The sequence below is a fragment of the Morus notabilis genome, unplaced genomic scaffold (genome assembly GCF_000414095.1).
Source record: "Morus notabilis unplaced genomic scaffold, ASM41409v2 Scaffold205, whole genome shotgun sequence".
Lineage (NCBI taxonomy): Eukaryota > Viridiplantae > Streptophyta > Magnoliopsida > Rosales > Moraceae > Morus > Morus notabilis.
Genome location: NW_010363285.1, coordinates 232791 through 251486, shown reverse-complemented (window position 1 = coordinate 251486; position 18696 = coordinate 232791). Strand labels below are relative to the sequence as shown.

Genomic DNA, 18696 nt, shown 5'->3' with positions numbered 1-18696 from the left:
TGAGCTCCTTCAGCATCGATGATGCAAACCTCCTCACAGATCTAGAAATTCCAGTCGCCATTTTCTCAAAACTCGCGACTCCGGGATCTGGTTTGCGACGAATCTGCTGCTCCCGACAGCGAACGACGGCGTTACAAAGTGCACTGGAATCAGGAAGGCGAGCCCCGATTGAACGTCGTTTGCGGCGGTGATAAGAAAAGCGAGAGAGGAAAAAACGAGAAAGAAGGAATCGGGAGAGAGAGAGTTGGTAGAGAGAGAGAGATTGGAAGGTAGAAGGTAGAAGAGAGAGGGAGGGGTGGCTGAGCTTTACTTCTGAGGAGGAAAAGTGAAAACCTAAATGAAAGGGTAAATTTGGAAATATGATTTGTTTTCATAATTAGAATTTAAAGCATGCTATTCTTTACCAACTTTTAAAAAACATGCTATATACTTCAAATATACCTCCAAAAGTACTATTTTGTGCATTTTTTCATAATATAATTGTTAATGTAAATATGTGGCCCATATTAATTAATTTGGAAACTACGTTTCCTAACAAGAATATGTAGTACCCACTATCAATTGGTCGGTTCAGTAGATAGTTGCTTACCATGCACAGAATTATTCTGCTAAATTGATTATATATAACACCACAATGATTTAGTAATATTCAAAATGGACTCAAGGGCCCCACCCACTCCAAAAAAAAAAAAAAGTGGACTCACCCCATTAAAGTTATCATGAGCTGAGTTAGGTCGGACAATATGCAAACGTGTGTATAAAATGAATTAGAAATCTCAACACAAGAAGAGACTTGAGATACCTTAAAGGCCCTGCTGATAATTTTAAAGGGAGTAATTATAAGAGTTTGAATTCATAACCTCCTGTTGTTATACTATGTTATTTTATCAATCAATCACAAAAAGTTAAAATATTAGGAGATGAGTCAATAATTATTGTATATAACACCCAAATTCTACTTATTATTGCTAGCTAGATTAAGTTACATGCATTAGTTAGGTCAGTTCATTTCACTAATTCGAATTTTTGCCACAGTAAAAAGCTCTTAAAACAGTCATATCTAACTTTTTGACTATAGTAAAAAGCTCTCACATAAAATCACATTTCAACTTGAATTAAAAACTCGAATCAACAAACCAAACGGGCCCTTAGAAAGTTGAAACCTATAGAATTGGTATTAACTAAGCAATCATCTGTAAACCATAAGCTTCAAAATGTGACAATTTGGCAGCTAATAGGGGACGTATGATAGGGGAGAAAAACCTAGCTACACAAGAATGGCCGTCAATTTTCCTTTCAGATATCTTCATCATGCATGATACACTACTGTTGGTTGCCCATCAAAACAAACTGAAGTGGGGTGTCTCTAAATGGGGTGGTGCCATAATGCCCAATATAAAAAATGGGATATATCTTGTAAATCTCCAAACTCACAACTTTCTTCTTCAAAATTACACTTTAAACCAAACAAAGTGAAACCAATAGGGGAGAAAATGAAGAACTTGAATATAATACTACTTGCCCATCTTATCTTTTTTAACCTCCTGCCAACTTTTTTTTTTCCTCTTAAAATGTCCATACTCATTGCTGATCCATATTACTCATCCGAAAGTCAAGCCCAAATCCAAATTGGAAGTGGGCGGTTTCACGCCATTATCATAGAATATCATGCGTGGACCGACCCACAAAAGTTGTTTCCACTAGGAATTCCAAGTAAAAACTTTAAAAATGAAAAACACAAAAACTTGGGACTTAATTCCAACTGATTCTCTAGTATATCCTCTGCCACATCAAGTTGTTTCTCTCTGGCAACTTGTTTTAGTGCTTAATGTGGTCACATATACAACTTAGAAAAAAAATAAAGTCTTACACTTCTCTCTACTTCCAAAAACGTGGGTACCTTGCTCTATATACATCCTATGTAACCTAGCTCATGAAAGTGACACATTTTATCACAAGTTCAATATTGAGTTCTTTGAATATCCAAAGCGTGAATAGGCCTCCTAGCTAGTCTAGGCCCTAGAGAGACTTTGTTCTATAAGTAGTAGCCAAATTATTTTTTCATTTCACTTGTCCCATATCTAAGTTAACTCCATACAGAAAATGTTATCCTCTTTGGCTCTCATTAGAGTTCTCTTTCTCTTCTCAAATTTCTTCTTTCTTCCAATACAAGGCAGAATACGTGGTTACACTGAACTTGGCCATTTGCATGCAATATCTAGGATTTCAGTACCACCTTCTCCTGCACCTGAGGCTGTTAGCCCGAGTTATGACAATGCGGATTCTCATAATAAGATCAATGTTTTCAATGTAAGAGCTTTTGGGGCTGTTGGGGATGGTGTAAGCGATGAAACTCAAGCTTTCAAGATGGCTTGGGACACTGCTTGCCAAGCAGAAGATCCATCAATTCTTCTTGTTCCTCATAGCTATACTTTTATGATACATTCTACAATCTTCACAGGGCCTTGTAAATCTTCAGACCTCACATTGCAGGTAATGATTCTTACATATTAAAGAATAGGAAAAAAAAAAAGCACACTTTTTCCTTCATTTTTGTTTTCTTTGGCATTTGACATTGACTTTTTTTTTTTCTTTATGGTGCTTCACATGAGAAGATTGATGGGACACTGATGCCACCGGATGGACCGGATTCGTGGCCTAGAAATAACAGTAAGAAGCAATGGCTTGTTTTCTATAGAATTAATGGAATGGCAATGCAAGGAGGTGGTGTTATAGATGGGAGAGGAGAGAAATGGTGGGATCTTCCTTGTAAGCCTCACAAAGTAAGCCATTTTTACACTTCAACATCTCTATGTTCTTACCATTGAGAAATCATTACTAATATATGGATTCATGGAACAGGGAATTAATGGAACAACTCTTCCTGGTCCTTGTGATAGCCCAGTTGTAAGTCACAAATGTAGTTCAAATTTACTCCCCTATTAATTCCATACTAAATAAGTGCACATTCTTAAGAACTTTTCTTTCTATTGCCTTTGTTTGTAGGCAATAAGGTTTTTCATGAGCTCCAATTTAATAGTAAAAGGACTAAGAGTCAAGAACAGCCCCCAGTTTCATTTCCGGTTCGACGGTTGCCAAAACGTCCATATAGAATCCCTCAAAATAAAAGCACATGCTCAGAGCCCCAACACTGATGGAATTCACATAGAGAACACCAACAATGTGGAAATATACAATTCACTCATCTCTAATGGTGATTTTTTTTATTCTTTCATTTGATATGTTTCTTCATCTTCATATGATTATTTCAAAAAGCTTATTTTGAGCCTTCTTTCAGGAGATGACTGTGTGTCAATTGGAGCTGGTTGTTACAATGTAGACATAAGGAACATTACGTGTGGTCCAAGTCACGGAATAAGGTAATATTCATTGCTTGAAAACATAGTTGTTTAGTGCATTTTTCTCTCTATTAACTCTAAAACCCCAAATCCTTTTTTTTTTTAATGCAGCATTGGAAGTCTTGGCATGAAAAATACCCGAGCCTGTGTTTCGAACATTACCGTGACTGATTCAGTCATCAGGAATTCAGACAACGGAGTTCGAATCAAAACATGGCAAGGAGGCTCCGGAGCCGTCTCTGGAGTAACCTTCCACAACATTCACATGGACACAGTCAGGAACCCAATCATAGTAGACCAGTACTATTGTTCCACCAAGAACTGCCCGAACCAAACTTCTGCGGTATATGTGTCCGATATTTTGTACTCAAACATCAAAGGAACATACGACATAAGAAGCCCTGCTATACATTTTGCCTGCAGTGACTCTGTCCCTTGCACAAACCTTACTCTTTCCGAAGTCGAGCTGCTTCCTTCGCGAGGACAATTCATGTCGAACCCGCTCTGCTGGAACGCCTACGGAAATATGCAGACACTGACTGTACCACCAGCTTTTTGTCTGTTGGAGGGAATTCCAGATATGGTGCAGGAGAGTTATGTTGATCGTTGTTAGCCAATTTGGATTATATTATCATTCTAGTAGATATCAATCCAAACGTAAGAAGAAAACGAGCTAGTTTAACAAATGTACAAGTGAATTAGAAGTATGAATATCTCTTATAGTTATCATGGTAACAAGTTGGTTGTTTTTCTTTTCTTTTCTTTTTTCCTAGTGGTGTAAGATTCTCAAAAGCAAAATACACAAAAATCGCTTTGTATTTCATAATTTGATGATTTCTTTAGTTGTTAAATGGAATTAGATCGAAAAAGTAAAAGAAGTTGCAGGTTCAAAATCTGTGTGAAAGTAGCAAAAGTACATTTTTCTTACAAAATAAAATTAGGAGATGAACTAGGAAGTCAGTGGATTGAGGTTTAAGACTCTTTTCCATTGATGTGGGAAAGCATCACAACCAATTTTGCTGGCCCAAGAATTAAATATCTGCATTTTGGTGCTTCAGAAGTCTCTTTTTGCTTTTCTCCCGTGGTAAATAGGTAGGACTAGACTCTAGGGATGTGTCCAAAAATGGTATGGCAATCTTAAAGGTCTTAGACAACTTGAAAGTGACATCAATAACGGGGTGTGAAACTGAAGGCTCATGCTTTGTGGACCAGAAATCCTAAGTATGTATGTTAAATGATGACAGTGCCAGAAGCGTAAAGTTGTTTCTTTCTTTTTTTGTTTTGGTATTTGTGACAAGTTTTCTAGAAAAAAGTAGGATTTGAATCCAAGTTTTCAATAGAATGGTGAAAAGCAAAGGAATATCTTTATCAAGATTCTTAAAACTGAGAATATATTTTCTATAATTCAAGAGTAATATTATGAAGCCCTGTTGTGGTATACAATCATTTCCTATAAGCATAAGAATATAGATAGAAGTTTACCTACCTTACAACAATCTCACCTACTAATATAGAACTAGTTCAGCCAAAAAGAGGAGGAAAAAAAAAAAAAAAACTAATATTGACCTACATGATTAGTCATATTTCCATAAAGGAAACAAACAAATCTTCTCAAATATATAGCAGACCTACCCAAGACTGTTAACCAAAATAACATCTACTATGTCTTAGTAAGCTACACCAAATCATCATCATCTTTCTTCATCCAAGATTTAAGGACCAAGAGAAATATGTATCCTACAACCAAAGCTGCTGCCCCTCCCAGAACAATTGCCACTATTTTCCCATTGCTGCTGTTACCGCCTTTGCTTTCTCCTTTCCCTGAACAATTAATCATACAATTAGAAGCACAAATTTTGGTATACTATCAATCTTTAAAAATACATTAGAAATAATAAATAAACTTAAATGAGATGGATGTGAAGCATATCACTTACCTGGATTCAACCTGCCAGGTACACCTTCTGGACTGTAAGAATAGCTCATAAAGCACTTGTCCAAGTAAATTTCACCCGAAACAGCAGTACCACATTCTTCTTGAGCAATCCGAACAGCCTTGTTTACACACTCTCCGCATTCACAAGCTTCCATTTCCCCTTCACATTGTGCCATTACTTGCACCAATTCGTAGCTCGTTTTACAGAACCCTCCGCTGCTTGCTATGCCACCTTCCAAAGCGGAAAACGCTGCGTCCCTCATCTCCACAAACCCGCCAATCAACGGGTTTGGTTCCCCACAAGTTTTGTGAAGCAGTTTGTTTTCGGAGTACTCATTTGGAAGCCAATCGGGTTCATAGCGGATATAGCAGCCCGGAAGCTGAACCCGAGCTGATTCTGCTTGTTTACAGAGGCTGCTCGACATGGCAGGTAGAGCTTTCACACAGTTTCCACAGTCCTCATTGCTGATATCTTCTCTGCACTGAAATAAACCATAAATCGCCGTCTGATCATCATCACTGCCATGAGTGGTTTTGAAGAACTTTGATTTAGAGGATTGAAGAACTAGCTCTTCAAAAAGAGATGAAAGGGTTTGTGCGTGAGACATGGTTGAACTAAGATGCGTTTGATCCGCACAACTTTTGTATACTAAGCTGCTTTCGTTAGAAATCGGTTTCACGGATGGCAGGGAAACTGCAAAACAGAACAGCATGATCATTGCATGAAAGAGAAGAGGGAGCGATTTTGAAGTTAAATCCATGCAGAGTTGAGTTTTGTTCATTATAATTAAGCACATTCTAGTTTCGTATCTTGTTTTGAGCATTGTGAGCTCAGAATTAAATAGAACAATGCAATGAATTTATTGTCCACGATGGTTGAGTTTTTTCCCATGTAGTTGCTTAGAAATTTGAAGTTTGTAGTTATTTTTTCCAGCCTACTTCTATCTAACTATGAAAGTAACTTATGAATCTCTGCCGTTAAAGAAAGGAAAATAGCCCGTATGAGGAAATGAATAGATAAGTTAACTACTTAACTTTCGTTGTAACTTCCATTTTTACTTCTTGGAGAGGATAATATTATTTTAAGACTAATTTGAAGATATTTAATTATGTATCCTGATCAATCCAGAAAAAGGAAAACGAGTAAGAAAAATAGGTTGTACTCAAATTTGCTCTTCACAACTCACAAACGCTTTTTTTATTTTCATGTTGTGCATGGGTTAGTCAACAGAAGCTACGTACGGTCGTAAACGCTTCAGGTTATAACGAACTTCCTCAAAATAAAAAGGTTCCAAAATCTGCAAATCCCATTTGGGCCATTTTCTCTCGTCGGAGCAGATTAGCCCCAAAAAAAGAAAATCGTATTCAAAACGAAACCACAGATTTTTCCATTGGATTCTTTTCGCCACTCTTTGCCAAAGGGTGGTTCTTTTTGGATTTTCGTCGTTCTGATTGGTGATTTCGCCGGCCGAAGACGGCGGAGATAATATGCCCGGCGGTCACGCATCCGTGTCACGGCTCCTGGAGCTCAATTTGCTCTCGGCGCGTGACCTAGCGACGGTTTCCAAGTCCATGAAAACCTTCGCCGTCGCGTGGATCGATCAGGACCGGAAATTGGAGACCCGGAACGACCAGACCGGGCAGAACAACCCGGCGTGGAACGAGAAGTTCGCCTTCCGCGTCGACGACGACTTTCTCGTCAGTGAGTCGTCCACCATCACGATCGAGATCCGCGCGTTGACGAGGCGAGGCAACGTGGTTTTGGTTGGTACCGTCAGCGTCCTCGTCGCGAGCCTATTTCCTCGCTCGTCGACGTCGTTTCAGAAGAGGAGCTTCTCCAAGATGCGATTCTTGACGCTACAGATCCGCCGCCCTTGCGGCCGTCCCCAGGGCGTCCTCGACGTCGGTGTCGCGCTCCTCGACGGCACCAGACGGAGCATGCCGCTCTCCAGCGACGTCAGCGCGTCGGGATACGGAACCACCGACATGATGGACACGAGAAGCGACAAGGAGAGAAAGAGGAAATCCCTCCCAAACATGATCAAACTGCGACGCTCCAAGAGCGACCGATCGATCAGCGAATCGTGCCTTCTAAAGCCGACGAACGGCTCGTTGATCAGCTGTTCCGATCTCGGAAAGGGAAAAGAATCACTCTGTTCGGACGTCGGACCTTCTCCGTCGGTCGTGGCAGCGGCGATCGCCATGGGACGATATCCGGCGAAGGCGAAGGATTCCGGCGGCGCCGCCAATGAGATGGCGGAGAGCTCGATTCTGGAGGAGTGGACGGAGGAGGACGATAGCGCGGAAGGGCTAAAAACGAAGATCGAGAGATGGCGATCGGAGATTCATCCATTATACCAAAGCCAATACAAGAAAAACATGAGTTATCATAGAGAGAATTACAATCGGTCAACGCATCGGCGGAACGAGCCGGCGAAGAAGGAGCTGAGAAGAGGCGGATCGGGGCTGTTCTCGTGCTTCGGGAACGCCTACGGTTGCGAATTCTCGATCACCTGTGGAGGAGGTAGTAGCCGTAGGAAGAGTAGGCTTGACGGTGGCGACGACGTCGTTCATTTAAGCCTATCGGAAATTCAATACAACGATCCGTATGATCGTGTATAGCCATTAATTTTAACATTATACTTTTGATGAAAATAAAAAAACAGGCCATTCAAAGAGTTTGTAGATAATATTACATCATGTATTGAGCTTTTATAAACTGGTGCAATGCGTGGGTTAATGCTGTCTCCCATGCATATAACAATATTTGTCGCAGCACATACAATTTGTTATACACAACAGAGCGAGAGTAATTTGTTCTCTCTACTTTTCTGTTTTATGTCATTATTGTATGTATAATTGGGAATTCGAAGTAAGAATTTACAAGCAATGGCAGGACAACGTTTGGTAAGTTAATTAAAATATATTATCATGCAATAAGAGAAATTTAGATAACCAAATTATCTATTTCACTAGGTGGGGATTCAGTACGATAACTAATCTGTATAAAATTGAACTCCCTTTTGTGTTTGGATATTCAAATTCATTTTAGGCTTTTCTCAGTTCTCATATTTATATTGAAAAAAAAAAAAGTCTATTCTTTGGGGGAAAAAAAGGTTCTATAAAATTGCACACTTTATTTCTTTCGGTATATAGTTACACAAGCAAGGATTTGGTATCTATATGTTAGAGAGTATAAATTAGCTTGTTAAACCGCACGTGAAGGGGAGTCCAGATCTGGTCTCCCTATTTTCCTGTTCTAATAACTGTCTCTGCATTAATTATTTATCATGTCATTTAAATTTAAGAATCGGACTACATAAAGATGAACAAAATACTACAAATACTTATACATGAGATGTCAAAAAATAATTAGAGGGACAACTATAAAATAAAGAAATGAGACAGTAGATCTTAATTCTATGAAGGTTAATTAAGTAAGCTTCAGTCTTTAGAAATTTTAGCCAATGGCAGAGACTAACTATAATAATTGCCAACGCAAGAAACGTGAGATGTACAAGGGTAATTACAAAGCAAAGGATTCAATATTAAACCAATATGTCGTTATATGTAAGCAATTCAAATCGTGACAACCAATGCTAATATCGTCCTTGGCTCATTATATTAATTAATAGTTGTACTATGTCCTCACAGTTGTCTTGTGCATCAGCCATGCAGCCCTAGAACCAGGCATTACGACAAGCAAACACATAACCGCACTCTGCATGCAACTATAATTAACATAAAAAATCATGTGACACATATAAATGGGTTAAATTTTAATGATTACGCTAATATTTATTTATTATTATTTTATCTATAATATATTAATTTGACGGTGGTAATAAATTAGACGGTTAAAAAATTTAATAATTAATAAAATTAGATTCTTTTCATGTCACGCAATTAAATTATATTTGATGATAATCACTAAAAAAAAAATCGTAAGAATATAAATACATTTTGGTTTATTATAAATTAAGGTCTTCACCACTCCAATACTCCTCGCATTTTCTTATCTTATAATCCACTTTCTTACCATGGCAACTGATCACCACTCAAAGGTTTTGTCAAAAGAATCAGAAACCAAGCCGAGCAAAATCACCGTCAACTACAAAGAGTGCCGGCGAAACCACGCGGTTTCTATTGGCAGCCACGCCGTCGACGGCTGTCGTGAATTCTCACCGGCCGGTGACCAAGGGACCCAGCAGGGTTTTCTCTGCGAAGCCTGCGGTTGCCACCGGAGTTTTCACCGGAAGGAGATGATCAGGAACGGCGTGGTCCACCGTGCACCTACTCCGGCACCACAGTTAATGTTGCCTCCGGCTTTTGCAGTACTCCCCACGGGAGGTTACCCCACGTTACCGTTTGTGGTGCTTCATCCAGTGGATTATAACTCCTTGTCACAGCAGCCTCCTGGTCAATCTCATCATGATCATGATCAGTATCATCCGCTGCAGAATGAACGATTGGATGGCTGTGATCTAATTAGGTCGGGACAGAAACCAAAGTCGATCAAGAGGCCCAAGACGGAACCGTTCTAGAGTATCAATAATATGGTGATCAGCTCACTCTTGTTTGTTTGTTTGTTTTTTTTTTTTTTTTTTTTTTTAATTTAGAATTTTTGTTTAATTTTATTCCTCTGCTGAGATTCTAAGTTGGTGTAGTGAGGCACATTGCGGATCAAGATCGACCAAATTAAAAGTTGAAATTTCAGCATTCATGATATTTGATACCAGAAAAACATAAACTTTTCATAAGAACAACATGTTGTCGTTTTCTTATAAGAGTAGCAATCGACGCCACTTTACTCGAATTTTTCATCAACGAAAATAAAACGACGTCATTTCAATTATCGTATCAACGACGTTACTTTTTTTCATCAATACAAACTACAAAACTTGTCTTTACTTTCAGACAGAGAGATTCCGTCAAAAAAGGCTATTTAATGAGAAATGTCAAAAACTTATCAAACTTGAAAAATAACAATGTTAAAAACCCTTTAAACCAGTATCGTTTTTCAAAGGGCATGTCATTTCATTAAGAAATTATTAAACGACGTGTAATTATACCTTTGTGACGTGTCGTGTATCTTTTCATACATACGACATACCATTTACTCCCGGAGATAAAATACAGTTGTGAGTTTTTCTAGAAAACGACATTGGCGAGTTTTTTTATTTATTTATTAAATAACGACATTTCGTTTCGGCCAACTTTAGCTTTTCTTCCTATTCATTTTTTATGGTCAGCTGTCTTTTCTTTATATATTAAACAAAAAACATCATTCAACATTCATATATAATTTGCTAATCAAAAGACATGTCCGTTACTATTAAATTACCTTATCACCTCAGTTGGACGACTTGTCGCTTTTTATTACCTTATTAATATGGTTCAAATCAATGTCGTTTTTTGCATTGAACAACTTGTGTGCACGAGCTTTCTTAAAAATAATAATAATAAAAAGAGACTGTAGGATATTGCATGTTCTTTTTTACGTTAAATATGATTTTTTTTATAAAAAAAAAAAAAAACATCAAAATAGAAAAAACACAAAATACAAAATTTGACGGTATATTATAATCATACCTACCCAACAACGATAACGACATTTTGCACATATTTTTAACGTTTTTACCAACTGAAAACAGCTCGTTTTTTACTTTTAGAGAAAACAAGATACAATTTTTGCACACTCCTTTTTTTTGATAATATGCTAAAGCACCCAAAAAAAAAGTCACTAAAAAATTCAATACGCTGCTTTATTTATCACTAAAAATGCTAAATTTAACAATTTTTTTTGAAGGTGCTAAATTTAATAATTTTAAACCAAACATACGGTATAAGACACCCGAGTATTTAGAGAGTCGAATGAAAGCTCATAAACAGGGGAGAAAAAAAAAAAAGCAAAAACTAAAACTTTCAATTTTAAACAAAATTCTGCAAATAATTTTAAGAGGAAAAAAAAAAAAAGCAAAAGGAAAACGCTACCGGTTTCTGCATTTACCAAATACCCCTAACAAATTAAACTACTTATTAAAAAACTCCACTTTTTAACACTAACATCATAGTAATTTTATGGTTGAATTTATTTTAAGGAAATTGTATTTAATTAAAAACTGATAAACAATTATCCCGTTAAAATGTTAATAAACTATCATTGTAATTTTACGGATGAATTGTTACATATAAAAGGTACAAGATTCATCTGATTTGTTGCTTTTTTTTTTTTAATTTCGTTTTTTTAATTGCCATAACGCATATTCCTTTCAAACATGCCGGCTGCTTTTGTGGGGAAAGAAAGCTGGTCCAAATTTTATACTTTTCCATCACAACTCCACAAACGACAACGACGTCAGAATTGTGTAACATTCATCAACTTGTTTATTCTTTTTGAAATATTGTTATGCTTATATCGTATATGCTTATACATCCCTCTGATTAAGACCTGGGACTGGACATAAATTAATGGAGAACTCCCGGATCCAACTTGCTTAATACTATATATATATATATATATATAGATATATATAACTCAATTGATTTCAATTGGGTAAATCTGTTCATTAAACGTTAGGAATAGGTTGACAATTTATGGCATTTATTTTATCATGCGGCAGTGGCTTATGCCATAATGTGGATGACTACAAAAGTGTCCTAGTCATTTGGTCAATGAATTTGGTTTTTTTTTTAATAAAAAAAACATATTTATTTTTTATATTTGTCTTTGATTTTTAATCATAATTCATGATTCTCTACAGTATGTTTATCTCACAAAAAACACACGAAAAATGAGAATGATTTTGAATCATGATTCTGAATTTATGAACTAAACGTCCACTAAAATAAGGGGATTCAAACTCTCGAGTCTCGACCTTAACATTGGAGGATATTTTTTGATTTTTCTTAACCTGAACATTTAAATTTTTTGACCTTAATATTGTAGGAAGTATGAGGATTCCAACTCTCAATCAATTAAAGTATATTGGTTTCTTGTATATAACGGAGTGGAGATTCAATAGGCCTAAAGGGAAAAGAAAAGGTAGGAAATTTTGTCTATTACTAATCAACTTTTTGAACTTTTATTATGGATGCAACACGTCAACAAGCTCGTTTAAGGTGTTTAATGTTGAGGATTATATGATAAAAGCGTGCACGGAATTTGTCCTTCAAAAAAATCTTGAAATCGAATTTTAAATTTGAAGGTAAATATGACTAATAATCTTCTACCAATAAGTAAGCAAGAAAATCTTTATGTTGGTCTTCGAAGATTTTCATTTTTTTTTTACATTTATTTTAAGGAGTATGGTTATACTTATACTATAGGATGTGACAATAAAAACTCAGCACCAATTGTTGGGTTATTATATCTTGGTAATTATTTATTTTAGCTCTCCAATAGGAAGTATTTTACTCGTATTCTCTATGACGTTAAATTCATATAGTTTCTCAAATGGATATGAATGATAATTATTAACGGCACTATTTTATGTTTAGGCAAAAACATCAAATATGTTAGGGTAGCCGAGTAGGAGAATATTTTTCAAATGAGCAAGCAGATTTTAGTGAATATTTTGAGGACTAAACTAAGCATATTCTTTCAAGCAAAAGGGCAAAAGGGCGAAAAAAAAAAAAAAAAAAAAAAGTTTTAGGTTAATCATCGTATGAATTATGCGGGTGTCCACTTGTCAATTGTGGATAAGATGAATGTCCAAGCAAAAAAAAAAAAATAATAATAAATAATAAATAAAAATAAAGTTGGTTGGCCTGGTGGCTTTCTTTTTCACCTATTTAAGTGCAATTTTCTTTTTTTCTAAGAGTGCAATTTATGTCATTAAATTATGAGTGAGATCATCTGCCAAATCATCTCTGCCTAACTTTTCCCTTATATAATTCACAGATATTTATTAGAAAAAGTTGTTTAACCATATGCATTAAAACAAAAGTTTTTTACCCCCGTTTTCAATTTTTTTTATTTTAGCTTTTGGCTGTTGTTTAGCGTCGAGAGACTCAGGAATTATTTTTTTTTTTTCACTCTAAACCCTAAAGAATAATAGGAAAATGGTCGAAAATATATCAATATGAAAAGTTTAAAAAAGTATATAGGTCAATTTTTAGTTATAGAAATTAATAGGTCATAACTTGTCAAGTTATGGTTCATAACCAAAGAAATTATGGACAAACTTGTCAAGTTATGATTCATAACCAGACAAATTATGAACAAAAACCGTGAATAACTTGTCAAGTTATGATTCATAACCAGATAAATTATGGACGAAAATAATAATTTAGCCTATTTATTAACTTATGTAAACTATTAACCTATTAATTTTAATTCATCTCAAGTCTTGATCTATTTTTCTCTTTCTCCCAATATATTAATACATAAATGCTTACGTGAAAGAGAAATTAGATTGTTGTTATCTTTCTTTCTTCCTTTTTTTTTTTTTTGTGAACCTTATCTCATTTGTTTCCTTAAAGTAAATCTTTTTTTCCCCCTCTAATTTATAGGTAGTCATTGAGGCTTTTTTCTCTTATTAACTAAAGATTAGAAGCCCACCACATCTGGTTTTTTTATTTTTATTTTTTGAGCTTTCAATCATAAAATTACCTTTTCATATTTTTAAAGTTAGATCTAATCAAAATTCAAAAAAATAAAATAAAATAAAAATTTGACAAAACTTGATATAAATTTTTCATTTTAAAGAGATGCTTTAACAATAGAAAAAATGAGACAAATATCACTTAAAGTGTATAAGTCTTCAATTTTTATCTTTTATTATTAATTAATACTCTTTAATCAAAAAAATTATATTAATCAAAATGATACTTATTAAAATTAAAGAGTAAAAATCTTAAACACTATACTTTTATAGGATGAAGTCTATAATTTACTCTTATTTCAATAGGAGTTTTTCATACGTTCTCTATTATTTTTTCTGCTTCCCTCATAGACGTGAAAACAAAATTGAGGTACAATCACTTAAGATGACAATCTTTTTTTATTTTTGATTTTTTTTTGGATAAGCAACCTTTTCAAACATATGAAATTGGAAGGAAAAAAAAAATTCCATTCACTTCGCTAATTCGAGTTTAGAATTCGAGTTTAGATGTGACTTTATGTGATAGCTTTTTACTGTAGTAAAAAAGTTAGATGTGATTTTTTATGAGAGTTTTTTACTGTAAAAAAATTTAAATTTTAAACTCGAATCAACGAAATAAACGGGCTAAGAGAGAGCTCTTTCAAGTTTCAAATACAAAATATGAAAGACATGCTCAAATCAAACAAAACAAAACAAACGAGAGAGAGAGAGAGAGAGAACTGTTTTTTTTTTTTTTTTTTTGGTTCTGTTGATTTGTTTATTAGGGAATATTTATTTATTTATTTCTCCTCCAGCTTACCTTTCTTTCACTCAACTTCTTTTTCCAATTTTCTCTCTCTCTTCTCTCAACAGCTGAACAACTCTCTCTCTCTCTCTCTCTCTCTCTCTCTCTCTCTCTCTAACCCAACAAACACAAGAGAGAAGAGTCCTCATTTTACACGCGTTCATCTTTGTTTTCTTTCATTCTAATAAACGTCTGATTGGGTTGAGCATTTGATTAACAAAAACTCTCTCTCTCTCTGTTCCGTCTCTTTGAATTCTATAGAGAGAGAGAGAGAGAGAGGGCGACTCTCTTTCTTCTCTCTGTTTCTCTCTACACAGAGAAAAGGTAAAAGGGTCTGAGGATCATAATCCAGAAGAAATTTTTTGTTGGGACATTTTTTTTTGTTGGGAATTTTGCGTAAAAATTAAGAAAATGTTTGGGTGTGAGTGTTGGTGTTGGAACAGTGAGCCAGAGTGCTATCTTTACTCTGAGCCTGAGCCTTTCTCTCTGCCTTCACCACTTCCCTCATGGCCTAAAGGTATGATCTTCGGAAGATTTTTTTTAAAAAAAAAAAAGAAAAGAAAAGAAAAAAAACCCAGGTTTTATTTTTTATTTTTGGATAAATTTTGGTATTTTCTGAACAATACTTTCCCTTTTTGTTTTCTCAAAATTGATTTGGTTGCGGAGTTTGATGTCCTATGGGTTGATTTTCCAGTTTCTTGAACAACTTTTATCTCAATTTTTTCTTTGTTCTTTTTTGTAAATTTGTTCAGAATTTTTGGATAAATGGGGTTGGTTATAGAATATGCTTTGTATATGCTCTCCTCTCTCTCTTTTCTCCCACTTGAGCTCTGAGTTTCTCTCTTAATACTGTTAAGTCTTTTGGTGGCCCTGCATTTGATGATATTTTGAATTTCAATAATTTGTGGGCCATCTGTCATATCAGCCATCTAACTGTTGGTTAATCGTTGGAAAAACCTTAACAACAAGGTCTAAAATTTGCAACTTTTTTTTTGTGCTCCGATCTAAAATTTAGAACTGTCTTCTTTGAATTCCTTTTCTCATAAGAAAAAAAACGTCTTGTGAATTGTCTGTGCCTTGGTTCTTGATGTTCTCTCAGTTGCAAAGCACAAGATTTTGAAACAGTGCCACTTTTATATTGTTGTATGATATGATGTTTAACTATTACGTTTACAATTACACGCGAGTCAAAAGTTGGATAGTGTACATGAACGTTGATTAAATTCTGGATACAGCTATGATCAACAGATTCAGGCACTTGGTCAACAGATTCATCCTTGGAAATTGACTTGAAATTCTGAATTCAATTTTTTTTTTTTTTTTTTTGTTCTTTTCGAATTTGTTCATCAACCAGTTTGAAGCAACTGCAGAACTTAATGTCGGTGTTTCTGTGAATATGGAACATAAGGGTCCATTCTTACAAAAAAATAAATAAATAAATAAAATAAATAAATAAAAATAAAAATAGTAAAAATAAAAACTTTTACTTGCTTTCTTATATCTGGAAAATCTTATATATTTACTAAATTATGTGTATTTGTATTTACTTAGGCCAAGGTTTTGCTACTGGAAGAATATCTCTTGGGGGGATTGAAGTTGAGAAAATCACCAAGTTTGAGAGAGTTTGGAATTGCGCACCTGTACGTGGAAAGTCAAAAGGGGTTTCATTTTACAAGCCCGCCGAGATTCCGGAGGGCTTTTCCTGCCTTGGCTACTACTGCCAGCGGAATGACCAGCCATTGAGAGGCTACGTTCTTGTGGCTCGTGAAGCCACTTCTCCAAAGCCAGAAGTTGGATGTTTTGACAACCCGGCATTGGAGTCTCCGGAGCTAAAAAAGCCCATTAACTATACTTTACTTTGGAGTTCAGACTCGTATAGTGATGGCTGTGGCTATTTTTGGATGCCAAAACCGCCAAGTGGTTACAGAGCGATGGGTTTTGTTGTCACTAACACCCCTGAGGAGCCTAAAGTTGATGAAGTTCGATGTGTGCGAGAAGATCTTACCGAGACCTGTGAAACAAGCGATGCAATTTTCTCCATGGATTCGAAACTTTCAAAGGACTCATTTCGGGTATGGACCACGGTACCTTGCGAGAGGGGGATGTGGTGCAAAGGTGTTTCTGTTGGTACATTCTTCTGCTCAAGGTACCTGAGTTCTGAGGACGATCTAGATATCAGATGCTTGAAGAATGGAGATCCCAACCTACATGGAATGCCAAATCTAGACCAAGTTCATGCACTTATTCAGCATTATGGACCTACTTTGTTCTTTTATCCTGATGAAACTTATTTGGCGTCCTCGGTTCAATGGTTTTTCAAGAATGGGGCGCTTCTGTACAGAGAAGGCTCTGAGAAGGGTGAGCCCATTGATTTTGGAGGCGCGAATTTGCCTGCTGGAGGGGTGAATGATGGTGAGTGTTGGATAGATTTGCCAAGTGATGATGATGCCAAAAATTGTGTCAAGTGTGGTAATATGGAGAGTTCAGAGCTATATGTTCATGTGAAACCAGCACTAGGAGGGACTTTTACTGATATAGCTATGTGGGTGTTTTGCCCCTTCAATGGACCAGCCACCATTAGGGTTGGTGGTCTGCTGAACATTGAATTGAACAAGATAGGGGAACACGTGGGTGATTGGGAGCACTATACCCTGCGTGTGAGCAACTTCACCGGAGAACTCTGGCAAATCTACTTCTCGGAACACAGTGGTGGTAGATGGTTAGATGCTTCTGACTTGGAGTTCATTCAAGGGAACAAGGCAGTTGTTTATGCTTCAAGACATGGTCATGCTAGCTTCCCGCACCCTGGGACGTACATTCAGGGGTCAACAAAGTTTGGAATTGGGGCAAGAAACGATGTTGCTCGAAGTGACAACTTCATTGATTCAAGTACCAAGTATCAGATTGTTGCAGCGGAGTATCTTGGCGACGGAATTGTTACAGAACCATGTTGGCTGCAGTATATGAGAGAGTGGGGTCCAACAATAGTGTACGACTCCCGATCCGAACTGGACAAGTTGCTTGATCTTCTTCCATTCTACTTCCGATTTTCGGTAGAGAACATATTCGATTTGTTTCCAACTGAGCTATATGGTGAGGAAGGACCAACTGGACCAAAGGAGAAGGATAATTGGGAAGGTGATGAAAGATGATAGCTTTATCATACCAAAATTCCACTTGACCGTTGAGTCCCTTCTTTCAGTGAGAGTAGCCATGTTGTAAGAGTGGTTAGCTTAGTTATCATAGCTGCCAGGTTATCACACAGTCACCGAGGCAAAACTGCGTTGTGCAAGCTGCTACGTATATTCCGCAAATTCTACAAATCTCAATGCAAACAGATTGAAAATTTGTGTATAAATCTATGAGGTGGTGAACATCCATGCCGCCAGAGGAGGCTTTTCGGAAGTAGAATGTGTGACCAATGTGGTCTCGCGATGAAGACATGAATGAGGAAGGGGATAGTAAAGTTGCTCTGAATTTGGAGTTGTTATATGTAGGTGGTACAAGGAGTTGCCATCTCCTGACGCATGGAAATACACCATTGTCAGCAAAAATTGCCTGGCCATTAAACAGACAATGAAATTGCTTCCTTCTCTCTTTATCAAATTATCGATTGCTATTGTACTTGTCCAGTCTATGGAGTGATTGGCTTGTTGTATGTAATGAACTATTTGTTCAGCATTCCAAAAAGAGAGTACGATCTAAATTATACATATCTGTGGTGCAAAGCAATCAACTTCTTGTCTCCTCTTAAGTGGTTTAAACAATTAGTTAAGAGAAATAAACCACTACCTAGGAGAATGAGATCTTAAATTGGTAATTCCAGTCACCGTTTTACATTCATCCTGAAATACCAACTTCGCCTCTTTTTTTAAGCATATATTTTTTTCCTCTTTCGTTGTCATACCGTTTTCCCATTTGCAAGACATTATCCGGAATGGGACTAAAAACTAAAAAAAATAAAAAATAAAAAACAGGAAGCACAAGTCTGGTTTCGCGATGGTTACCCTT

At 36.2% G+C, this 18696-nt stretch overlaps 5 protein-coding genes across 5 annotated transcripts; 4 read left to right on the top strand and 1 right to left on the bottom strand.

Annotated features, from left to right (window-relative positions):
* Positions 1-2086: 2086 nt before the first annotated feature.
* Positions 2087-4027, top strand: LOC21407225 (polygalacturonase At1g48100). The gene is made up of 6 exons (XM_010103903.2): positions 2087-2493; positions 2616-2783; positions 2863-2907; positions 3007-3214; positions 3299-3380; positions 3471-4027. Exons 1-6 carry the CDS (start codon positions 2104-2106, stop codon positions 3970-3972), a joined length of 1395 nt encoding a protein of 464 aa, XP_010102205.1. The 5' UTR covers positions 2087-2103; the 3' UTR covers positions 3973-4027.
* Positions 4028-5034: 1007 nt separating this feature from the next.
* LOC21407224 (cysteine-rich repeat secretory protein 11) lies at positions 5035-6014 on the bottom strand. The gene is given in 2 exon segments (XM_024169410.1): positions 5035-5174; positions 5264-6014. Coding segments are annotated over 2 exon segments (891 nt in total).
* Positions 6015-6783: 769 nt separating this feature from the next.
* Positions 6784-7917, top strand: LOC21407223. Its single transcript, XM_010103901.1, has one exon. It carries the CDS (start codon positions 6784-6786, stop codon positions 7915-7917), a length of 1134 nt encoding a protein of 377 aa, XP_010102203.1.
* A 1418-nt stretch (positions 7918-9335) lies between these two features.
* Positions 9336-9839, top strand: LOC21407222 (zinc-finger homeodomain protein 2). Its single transcript, XM_010103900.1, has one exon. The coding sequence runs from the start codon at positions 9336-9338 to the stop codon at positions 9837-9839; it is 504 nt and encodes a 167-aa protein (XP_010102202.1).
* Positions 9840-14773: 4934 nt separating this feature from the next.
* Positions 14774-18398, top strand: LOC21407221. The gene is made up of 2 exons (XM_010103899.2): positions 14774-15202; positions 16237-18398. Exons 1-2 carry the CDS (start codon positions 15097-15099, stop codon positions 17835-17837), a joined length of 1707 nt encoding a protein of 568 aa, XP_010102201.1. The 5' UTR covers positions 14774-15096; the 3' UTR covers positions 17838-18398.
* The last annotated feature ends 298 nt before the right edge of the window (positions 18399-18696 follow it).

Coding starts and splice junctions, on each gene's coding strand:
- LOC21407223 (XM_010103901.1), top strand. CDS start 6,784: ATGCCCGGCGGTCACGCATCCGTGTCACGGCTCCTGGAGCTCAATTTG.
- LOC21407221 (XM_010103899.2), top strand. CDS start 15,097: ATGTTTGGGTGTGAGTGTTGGTGTTGGAACAGTGAGCCAGAGTGCTAT. Junction 15,203..16,236: donor ACTTCCCTCATGGCCTAAAG/GTATGATCTTCG, acceptor GTATTTACTTAG/GCCAAGGTTTTGCTACTGGA.
- LOC21407222 (XM_010103900.1), top strand. CDS start 9,336: ATGGCAACTGATCACCACTCAAAGGTTTTGTCAAAAGAATCAGAAACC.
- LOC21407225 (XM_010103903.2), top strand. CDS start 2,104: ATGTTATCCTCTTTGGCTCTCATTAGAGTTCTCTTTCTCTTCTCAAAT. Junction 2,494..2,615: donor CTTCAGACCTCACATTGCAG/GTAATGATTCTT, acceptor TCACATGAGAAG/ATTGATGGGACACTGATGCC. Junction 2,784..2,862: donor TTCCTTGTAAGCCTCACAAA/GTAAGCCATTTT, acceptor TTCATGGAACAG/GGAATTAATGGAACAACTCT.